At 59.0% G+C, this 10,300-nt stretch overlaps 1 protein-coding gene across 1 annotated transcript; it reads left to right on the top strand.

Annotated features, from left to right (window-relative positions):
• The first annotated feature begins 2,045 nt into the window (after window positions 1-2,045).
• On the top strand, window positions 2,046-7,651 carry IRX1 (iroquois homeobox 1). The gene is made up of 4 exons (XM_025866691.2): window positions 2,046-2,527; window positions 5,432-6,470; window positions 6,825-6,897; window positions 7,211-7,651. Exons 1-4 carry the CDS (start codon window positions 2,252-2,254, stop codon window positions 7,266-7,268), a joined length of 1,446 nt encoding a protein of 481 aa, XP_025722476.1. The 5' UTR covers window positions 2,046-2,251; the 3' UTR covers window positions 7,269-7,651.
• The last annotated feature ends 2,649 nt before the right edge of the window (window positions 7,652-10,300 follow it).

Raw genomic sequence — 10,300 nt, 5'->3', positions numbered from 1 at the left:
GCAGGTGGAGAGTGGGAAGGAGAATCAGTCCATGTGGCTGAATCCCGACACTGACAAGTTTCTCTGGGCTTACATGCCACCTGCTCTCCAGGTCACGGAAGAGGGCTTATCTCTCCTGTCTTTACCTGTCACCCTGAAATGTGACACTGTAGTTTGCTAAACTGGACAGTGGTGGGACTGGCCCACTGGTTGGTTTGGGAGGTAGGAGAGAGGGGTTTGGCAGCCAGGGAGATGGAGGGCTGGGGGGCAGGAGGAAGCTTCCCTTTAATGACTTCCAGGGTTGGGAGTGGTTAGTGCTCACTTCCAGCACCCCAGAATCTGTGTCAAAGCAGGAAAGGTGTCCAGATAGTTTCGGGAGGTTTCTAGAGTGAGCAAGGGCTAGTAAGTGGAGGTGGGGCGGAGGTAGGGGAAGGAGTGAAGGGGCAGCATGAACAGGAAGAAAACCTGACTGAGCAGAGAAATAAAAGCCTGATCATGGCGCTGGTAATTAGTAATTACTATTATGGGCGTTATTGTTGCTAATTATAGGCAGTGGCTCCCTGTCTGTCCTCAGGCCCCAAAAATGGGAAATGAGAGCCTTCCTGATGGTTCAAGAGTCACTGGGCCTCCATGATCCAGGCGATTGGAGGGGAACTAGGGGTTGTGGGCCAGGTCAGGGTCCAGGGGGCAGGTGGCCCAGTTCACCAGCAGCACAGCATGCTGAGGACTGGGCCCAGAGGCCAGCCTCAACTCCGCGGACCTAACTGGCCAATACGGGGCTGAACAGCTGAGTGCGTGGGTGAAATTCCTGCAGGGTCCAGTGTGCCAGCCTGCCACAGCAGGCAGTGCAAGCCAGGCACTGGCTGCCTAGTAGGAGATAGGAGGAAAAGTGGCCCCAGGAACCCGGGCCCACTCCCTCCCCCTCCACCAGGAACAAGCCAGGGAGTGTATGGCAGAAGTGGCCTGCCCTAGAGATGTCCTGTGCACAGGGAGGCGGGGACGGACCTGGACCTCCCCACCAGAGCGTGGGGTCATGGCAGCATCCGCTTGCTCTTCCGGACAGCTGAGGATGGAGAAGAGAGAGGGAAGGAGAAGAGGGACGCCCTGTTCCCAGGCTGCTCGCGGCGTCGCGTCGGGCGGGTGCTCTCCACGCAAGTTTAAGTCCTGAGTGTGCACACCTAGCAGACAGAGGAGGGGATCCCCAAGCCACACTTAGCTTCTCCCATAACCGCGGTGGGGGCTGAACGTTTCCCTTGCGCTGCAGTGGTGATTTTCCAGCAAAGAAAAGGTCCCACCCCCCTCTCTCCAGGAACCTGTCACTGTGGACTGCATCCGCTTTCCCCTTGAAGTGGATTCTCAGCTGCCCCTTCTCAAAGTTTTCACGATAGGAAAAGCCCGCAGAGCTCTGCGGCTTCCCGCTTATCCACGTGGAGAGAGGCCAGTCACTGCCAGGTGACCAGTTGCTGCCCAGCTGGGGCCCCGCGGACCGCACGCCCGCGTCAGGGTGTCACGCCACGCCAGGTTCCGCGCCGCACCGAGGGCGCCGGGGTGCGCTTCTGCCAAAGACGTCTGGGGGAGGCCAGAGCAGCGCCAACCTCGGAGGAGAGGCCATTCCCGTCGGCTGTCTGTCACCGCCCCAGCGCCAGCACCGCTGCCCGAACGGCAGAAAAACAGGCGCCGAGATGTTTTCCTGAAGGAGCAGACACACCTCGGCTTGGAAACAGCAAACCCCAGGGTCCGACAGCTGTAAACCGGTGTCGACAGGTTGTCAGACAGCCGCGGGAGCCGGTGGGGAAGAAGCCCGCAGCCGCCAGGCCCGCACCCGCCGCCGGGCCGCTTGCGCGCCCACAGCGGGCGGAGGTGGCCCGGCCGGCGCGGAGCACCACGTGCTCGCCGGGAGGGGCGGGAGCGGCCGGGCTAGGGCGGGCGGGAGGCAGGGAGGGGGCGGGAGGGGAGCCGGGGGCGGGGCCAGCGCTCAAGGGGATGCCAATCAAAGCATCAACTTCAAATTGTGTCTGAAAGCCCCGCCGCCCGAGCGGAGGGCGGCCGCCGCAGTCGGCGCGGGATCGCGGAGCCGGGCGCAGCCGGGAGCCGGGCGCCAGCGAGCACCGGGGCCGAGCAGCAGCCACCGGCCCCCGCCTCCGGGCCGGCCCGAGCGCGCCCGGTCTGCCGCCCGTTTCTCCCCCCCCCCGAACCCTCCCGCCGCGCCGCCCCGACCCCCGCCCCCGCCCCTTTAATACTCGCCCGCCGCCGCCGCCGCGGATCCGCGGACATGTCCTTCCCGCAGCTGGGCTACCCGCAGTACCTGAGCGCCGCGGGGCCCGGCGCCTACGGCGGCGAGCGCCCGGGGGTGCTGGCCGCGGCTGCGGCGGCCGCCGCCGCCGCCTCGTCGGGCCGGCCGGGGGCGGCGGAGCTGGGTGCGGGAGCGGGTGCGGCCGCCGTCACCTCGGTGCTGGGCATGTACGCGGCGGCCGGCCCGTACGCGGGCGCGCCCAACTACAGCGCCTTCCTGCCCTACGCCGCCGACCTCAGCCTCTTCTCGCAGATGGTGAGTGCGCCGGGCCTGCCCGCGTCCCTCGCCTCGGCCGCCTCCCCCACCGGCCCAGGCGCCCCGGGCGCGGGTGGCCTGGCGGCGCGGCGCGCGGGAGGCAGAGCGGGCGGGCGGGCGGAGCCGGCCCGGCGGGGAGCGGGGGAGGCCTGGCCCGCGGGTCCGAGGCGGCGGGGGTGGCGGGAGAGCCGCAAGGCCGGCCGCTAACGGCCCGTGCAGCTCGGCCGGGGGAGGCGGGAGGCCTGGGCCGCGAACGGGGGGTCTCGGCGGGAGTCGGGAGGCCATAGGAGCAGGCCGGGGCGCGCGGCTCGAGCTGGAGGTTGGGGCCAAAGTCGCCCGCGCCCCCGGCTCGGCGGAGGCGGCGGGGCAGGGCGGGCGGCGTTCCGGCAGCTCGGCTAGGTTCCGCAGGACGCCCCCGACTCGCCGGCACACCCGGCTCGCGCGACCTCTCTGGCTTTGGGCCCGTGCCGGGGAGACTCCGTTTTCTCCCGTTTTGGTGGACCTCCTCTAGTTGTGTCCGACTTTGCCAGAGAGAACCCTGGAAAGCCTTGTAGAGGTGATCAAAATAAACCTAACAATGGGGAGATCAGACGGGCCGGATGGGGACTCTTAATGGAGTGTGTGCAAAATTGAGATTTAGGGGGAAAAAAAAGTGGAAATAATTTTGGCGTCCGAAACGGTGTTTGCTTTGACTTTCGTAAGTTGCCAAAGTTTTCATTTCTTTTGCACCGAATGAAAAGCACTTTTCTTTCCGTGTTACATAATGGAGGATTAAAGAAAGCAGAGTCCCTGGGCTTAAAATAAATGCTGCCCTCTTAGTCTCCTGTCCCAGTGGGTGTCAGATGGGGGAGGGAGCTGCAAATTTAATTCTCCGCGGGGCATTCGCCATTCTGTGGGTCCAAAGGATCCATTTTCCTTGGTCTGACTGCAAGGTCGCGCTTAAACTTCGGGATACTGCTGAATTGCGCGCGGGGCGCTGGGGGCCAGGGAGGCAGCCCCCTCTCGCGCTGCTGCGAGAGGGACAACGCAATTTGCAGGCACCCCCCACGTCTTCCCACACCCCGAAGAAGAGTCAGGAAAGAAATACCGGCCAACCGTACGAGAGAAAAGCGGCTGGTGTGTTTTTCTGTAACTTTTTCCTGTAGTTTTGAAAAGGAAGACTATTTCTCTGAAAGCAGCCCCGGCTGCTTTTGAGATCGCTGGCTATCGAAAAAGATCAGCTCCCATTTTGTTCTGGCGGCTGGGGATGGCAGGGAAGCGATGAGAGATTTACAAGGTATCCTTTCAAAAAGAATTCTGGCAGAGAAGAGGCCGAAATGTCGTCCTTACAGTTAGACCCAAAATAATTAGAGAAGTGCAAGGTACGTTTTGCAAAGATTGGGGAAAAACGAGATCTGGCCAGCGCAGCCTTGCCTCTGCGGCGTCCACCACTGAACTAACTAGTCAAAGAAATATTCTGCTCTTTACAACTTTCTCAGTCTGGAAACGCCCTCTGCTAACATAGCAATCGGACCATATTTATTTGGAGAATTATAATTTTTTAACAGAAATTTTGAATACAGATATGTGCCATTTGGGACCCTCCCCCCCTCCCCCGCGTTTGTAGGAGAGAAAGGGAGCTGTGTGTTGGGAATCTGCTCCCATTGTGGTGTGCTGGGGAAGGGAGATAACTTGATTTTTTTTTCTTTTTTTTAACTAAGGGGAAACCATATAGAAATCTCCCTCAAAAAGGTGGGTGTATCTGCTAGTGATCACCCTCTGGTTCTCAGAAAGTAAGCCTAAATCCAAACTCTTAAGTCTAGGCCTAGGTTTCCAAGCCCTTACGACTGGGGATTTGGAAGTCAAAAGATAAAATTGTGCATGAATGTCTGTCTGGGCAATTTATGGTAATAATGAGGCCTAATGAGGTTGTTAGAAAGATAAAATGTTATTTACCAAAAAACCTGATGGGATAATTTGACTTGCTGTGTTTTACTACGGATGATAAAAAGAATATTGATCGCAAATAAATCACGGCCTCTAAATGCTTGCAAACAGTTTGAGCTTCCTCTTGCCACATCACAGTCAAACTTAAGAGATAAACTAAGTGAGAACAGGCCTAGGAGAGCAGTACCCCTTCACACAGCTGGGACTCCCGAGCCCTCGCGTTAATATTTTACCGGTTAAGCCCTCCTTTTGTATTTTAAAAAAAAACAAATGGTGTTTTTGTTATTGTTGATGATGGCCAGGATTAAAATTTTAAATTACCTGTCACCACTGTCGACCTTAAAGTGTGGGGAACCATTATATGCAGATTAATTTGGGAGCTAAAAGGAGTGTGCTTTCATTTTAAATTGCTGGTGGATTTGGACCCAAAGAAAACCCGAGATGGTTTATTTTGCTTGACCCCCTCAGGGTCGGAGGGGGCTTAGGCTTTAGGTTCTTTACATTTGGAGAAACTGTTTTATCAGCGCAGTTAAAAGGTTTTCCCTTCTAGTTAGTGTGAGATAAACTTGGAAATTAAGGCTGTTGAAGTTGTTGTGGGTGGTGGGGGTGGGGGGACTGAGGGATGCCTAGGGAAATTCTATGGGGCCATGGCTCCTGCTGTGATGTACTGGAAATGCACGGATTCTGGAACTTCTCTTGAGTGACAAAAAATAATAAAAATAAAAACAACAAAAACAAAACAAAAACAACCTCTTCGTGAAGGTTGGAAGCTCAGTTTTTAGAGGAGGCTGAAGATTCTGACCAGTCACTTCCTCCCCGGGTGGTGCACTGGGGGCCTTCGTGTTCTTGAGCTGACAGGAGCAGCTGCCCCTGACTTTCCTAGTTTTGGGGACTCATCGCGCTTTCTCTCTTTCTCCACCCCCACACCCCTACTCTCTCTCTCTCTCTCTCCTCCCTCGGTGGGCTTTGTGGTTGCAGGGCTCACAATATGAACTCAAAGACAACCCCGGGGTGCACCCTGCCACCTTCGCAGCCCACACGGCGCCAGCCTACTACCCCTATGGCCAGTTCCAGTACGGGGACCCCGGGCGGCCCAAGAACGCCACGCGCGAGAGCACCAGCACGCTCAAGGCCTGGCTCAACGAGCACCGCAAGAACCCCTACCCCACCAAGGGCGAGAAGATCATGCTGGCCATCATCACCAAGATGACCCTCACGCAGGTCTCCACCTGGTTCGCCAACGCGCGCCGGCGCCTCAAGAAGGAGAACAAGGTGACGTGGGGCGCGCGCAGCAAGGACCAGGAGGACGGAGCCCTCTTCGGAAGCGATACGGAGGGCGACCCCGAGAAGGCTGAGGACGATGAGGAGATCGACCTGGAGAGCATCGACATCGACAAAATCGACGAGCACGACGGCGACCAGAGCAATGAGGACGAGGAAGACAAGGCCGAGGCGCCGCGAGCGCTGGCGGCACCTACAGCCCTGGCTCAGGACCAGGGCTCACCGCTAGCAGCCGCCGACGCGCTCAAGTCCCAGGACTCGCCCCTGGGCCTGGTCAAGGAGGTCCCGGAGCCTGGCAGCACGCGCCTGCTGAGTCCGGGCGCCGCGTCGGGCGGCCTGCAGGGTGTGCCGCACAGCAAGCCCAAGATCTGGTCCTTGGCCGAAACGGCCACGAGTCCCGACGGCGCGCCCAAGGCCTCCCCGCCGCCTCCCGCCAGCCATCCCGGCGCGCATGGGCCCCCCGCGGGCACACCGCTGCAACACCCCGCCTTCCTGCCCAGCCACGGACTGTACACCTGCCACATCGGCAAGTTCTCCAACTGGACCAACGGCGCGTTCCTCGCGCAGGGCTCCCTGCTCAACATGCGCTCCTTCCTGGGTGTCGGCGCGCCCCACGCCGCGCCCCACGGCCCGCACCTGCCTGCGCCACCGCCGCCGCCGCAGCCGCCGGTCCACGTTGCTACAGGGATGCTCCATGGTGACAAGGCCTCTGCTCGCAGCAGCCCCGCGCTCCCAGGTATTGTGCCCAGGGGTGTCCGCCCCGGGCCGGGCCGGGAATCCGGAACCCCGGCGTTGCCTGGAGGTGGGGGAGCGCCGGCCAGGGAGGGGAGAGGCGGTAGCAGCCAAACCCGGGGATGAGCGGTAATCTCTGCCTGGATTAGGGGACTGAGGCCAAGGCCTTAGGCTCCGTCAGGAGAGCTGAGTTCTACCTGCAGGCCTGCCTAGGGAAGGTGAAGGATTTTCTTGGAGACCCTATCCTTGTTGTGAGAGGGAGGGGGTGGGTGGGGAAGAGGCTTGAGCACCTCGGCAGCAACGCGCCCCCCCCCCCACACCTGTCTCTTAACGCTCTGCTTCTCCCTCTCCCTCGCAGAGAGAGACCTCGTCCCCAGGCCGGACTCGCCGGCACAGCAGTTAAAATCGCCCTTCCAGCCCGTGCGCGACAAGTGAGTGCTGTTTGCTTGTACTCTCCGTTGGCCTGGGCTGGAGCGGGGGTGGGGTGTGGGGGAGGAGGGTACGGGGCTGGAGAGCTGCGCGGGGCCGGCCGGTAGGGTCTGGCAGTCATTGTGGAAGGGGTGCTGTCCACCAGCCCTGCGTGCGGGGCCCTCTGGCTCCACCGGGTTTCTCTCGACCCGGGAGCCGCGCGGGCCAGGCGACCACGCCCCCAGGAGCTTGGCTGGCAGAACCGGTGACGCCGGGTCATAGTGTCCATCCACTGACCCTTCTTGTTCTTCTTGTCTCGCTGTGTTTCTTCTGCAGCTCGCTGGCCCCGCAGGAGGGAACGCCCCGGATCCTAGCAGCCCTCCCGTCCGCCTGATTCAGGGTCTTCTTTTACTTTTGCGAGGGGGAGGGGGGAGGAGTTTGGGAGGGAGGGGATGAGGGAGGAATTAGGACAAATATTTCAGACTGGTGTAACGGACAAATATGGCCACGACATCAAGGACTCCCATCCATCGCTTTCTGCAGAAAGGGGCTCGTACCGCCCGAGCTCCAGTGCAGGCAGCCCGGCCTCTGCCCAAGGCTCTGGTGGCTGGCACCATGCTCTGGTTCACTATCGGCTCGGTAAATGCCCCACGTGCTTGTGTCTTTTTTTTTTCTTCTTCTTCTTTCCTTTCTGTATATAGAGTGATTTCAGATTGTAAATAGCGCGTCAGCGAACTTGTCTAAATCATATATTTTTGTCTAATAAACTAAATGAAATGATGCCCACTGCCCCCCCCCCCCCCCACTGTGTGTGGCTGGGTGTCTACAGGAGTGTCCGGAATCCTGCAATGCTGGCAGGGCCCAGATGCCCCTGGCTTTGGGAAGAGAGGCTCCCTGGGGAGTTTCCACCAGCGGAGGCCAGTGTTTCTCACAGTCTTTTGGTGGTTGTTGAATTTGTTAATATCACCAGGGCAGTTTCTTTGTAGGCAGTTTAATTCTTTCCAACCCTTAGACATTTATCAAGGACACGCCTTTCTCGGGACATAAATGACTTCGATTTTCAGCAGTTTAAAAACGATTTCTTAAAGTGGGCAACAATGGGGGAAAAAAATGAAAAGAATTTCCAATTATGTCCCCAAAGGAGAACTTCGGATTTGAAATCAGTTTATAACTAGTTGTCTCAAAAGTGCATCATGGCGTCGGTGCCTTTGGTGGGTAGAGTGAGGACAATGGAGTATGAAATTTTGGCTTTGAATGTATTTTTTAGTTAGTTGGTTAAATCAAACGTGGAGAGAGATTGGAAGGCTCTTTTAAAATGTCCTAATGGGCAGGCAGAGAGATGCAGCTTGGGAGTTCTCTGGGCTTGGGAGCCAGGGAGCTGAGGTAGCCTTTTGGGATAAGAAAGAGGGGTGGGTGCTTTGGTTTCTCAGGGACCCCCCCCTTTAAACTCAAGAGCCTTGGATGGGCGCACCGAGAGAGCAGAGGAAAAACAAACCTCGGGTAGCAGGGTCTGGGAGGTAGCTGGGAGTGGCGGTAGGACAATGCGGGACTGAGCTAGCCTCGGATGTGCAGGGTGGGAAATGGCCCAGGACCTTGGGGAATCACAGCGGTCGGGGTTTCCCCCCTCTGGGGGCGCTCAGAGCAAACTCGCCACCGCAGCTGCATTTCAAACAGGGCACAGATGACTTTATGCAGAATTCCTGAAAACTGAGAATACGAGCATTAACAAAATCTTCAGTGAGGCTGTGAGCTGCAGGGGAACCTGCCCAGGGGGAAAGAAGCCTAGTCCCTGACGCAGGACAGGACCTCCCCAACCCCCGCCGAGGCCGCATATTCAGCGCCAGCTGTCTGGGGGCTGCCAGTGGAGAAGAGGGGCGCCCCAGCCAAAGGGGAAAGTCTGGGCGCTGCTGTCTGTGTCCCTGGCTCCTCCGTGGCGGGGGAAGGGGCGACTCGCCTTGAGGACATGGGGATCCACCCCACCGGAGACGCACTGCCCTCTTACGGAAGCCTGCGTCGTTCTCCAGCCCCCCACCCACCCACCCCGTCCCCGCCCTTTCAGAGGAAGGGGCCTCTCCCCACCCCAGAGGCTGGAGGAAGAGTGGCGACGGGAGAGCGTGCACAGGCGGCACGTGGGGGTGCGGGGCGCGTGGAGGCGCGGGGGGAGTGGGGCCGCGGAGCCCGGCGAAGCGCCGGCCGCCCGCGGGCACGCAGGGGCTGCGGCCGCGGTGGAGACGCTTCCAGTCCGAATGGACGTGCTCGGCGCGCCCTCTATGGGCTGGAAGCGGAATGGAGTCCTGACCGCGCCGTTGATGTGGCTCCTTGGGGCAGAGCGCATGATCTGGGGTGCTGGGCCTGGGAGTTGCCGTGGGTAGGAGCCTGGATTTGCGGTGGTCTGGCTTTCTGTGTGATCTTGGGTGCCACCAGTTGTTTGGGGGTGCGGTGGCAGGCCTGCTGGTTGGACTGCTGGCTTTTGTGGGGAGGGTGTGGGTGCCAGGTCCCAGGCAGGGCGCTTTCATTGTCCGGGTGGAACTTGGACATTTAGAGAGGAGTTCCTGTTCTGCCCTGGACACTAGGGCTTCAGGGGTCACTGCACCCTCAGCTCCCCAGTCCAGAGCTCCTGGGATGGGTCCTCACATCCCATCCTGACCACTGGGGACAGATGGATCCTGTGTACTTGGCAAGAGTGTGGTCGAGAGAGTTTTCACCAGGGGTGTGTTGCTGCTGTGATGAGGAACAGCATTCTTGGCTCACAGACATGGTGCTCCGTCTTCCACAGTGCGCTGGTAGATTCCTCCTGGGTAACTGCTGGAAGCATCAGGTGGGCGGCCGACTCCTCTGCCGCCGGCAGCCTCCACGCTTTCATTTCCTAGAATCAAATAGGCTGGCCCACGCAGGCCTCGGCTGCTTGCACGCCCCATATCTCTGTTCTTTTCTTTCTTCCCGTCCAATACATTTGGGACCCCTGAACGCTGCTGCCCAGGGGCCTGGACCAGCATGTGCTCACCAGCTGAGTCCCACGCCTGAGAACCCAGTGGTCTAGAATTCCTGAAGGGTCTGTGCTCCCCCCTGCTGACAGAAGTTTCCCATGCAAAGAAATCAGATCTCCATCCTCAGAATTATTTTTCTCGAGTGAAAAGGTAGAGATGAATTTTTAATCAAGCATTGAACAATCATTTTTGTTCTTTGTGCATGATTTGTAACCACCCTTTCCCCCACCACCACAGCCACTTGAGTGTGCATGCGAGGGTGCGTGGCTCCCCAGTGGGAGCACCTCCTGTGCATGCTGTTTCGGTTCCTGAAATATCTGGGAGTAGACATAGAAACCTCTTTTTCTTCTAAAGCCAAAGCAGAAGTTCTTCTGGAACTTTCTGCCTGTGCGAAGGTGCTCTCATACTCTACGCCTGCTTAGGGACAGTGTCTGGCAAG

This window comes from Callorhinus ursinus, unplaced genomic scaffold (genome assembly GCF_003265705.2).
Source record: "Callorhinus ursinus isolate GAN/ISIS: 27379988/994484 unplaced genomic scaffold, GSC_fseal_2.0 scaffold3, whole genome shotgun sequence".
In the NCBI taxonomy this organism is placed as follows: domain Eukaryota; kingdom Metazoa; phylum Chordata; class Mammalia; order Carnivora; family Otariidae; genus Callorhinus; species Callorhinus ursinus.
Note: the sequence above shows the minus strand (reverse complement) of the source record. Positions and strands in the feature narration are given on the sequence as shown.

Bases quoted from the DNA above. Each gene is read 5' to 3' on its own strand.
- IRX1 (XM_025866691.2), top strand. From the start codon at position 2,252: ATGTCCTTCCCGCAGCTGGGCTACCCGCAGTACCTGAGCGCCGCGGGG. The intron at 2,528-5,431 runs GTGAGTGCGCCG...TTGTGGTTGCAG, and splicing joins TCAGCCTCTTCTCGCAGATG to GGCTCACAATATGAACTCAA. The intron at 6,471-6,824 runs GTATTGTGCCCA...TCTCCCTCGCAG, and splicing joins CAGCAGCCCCGCGCTCCCAG to AGAGAGACCTCGTCCCCAGG.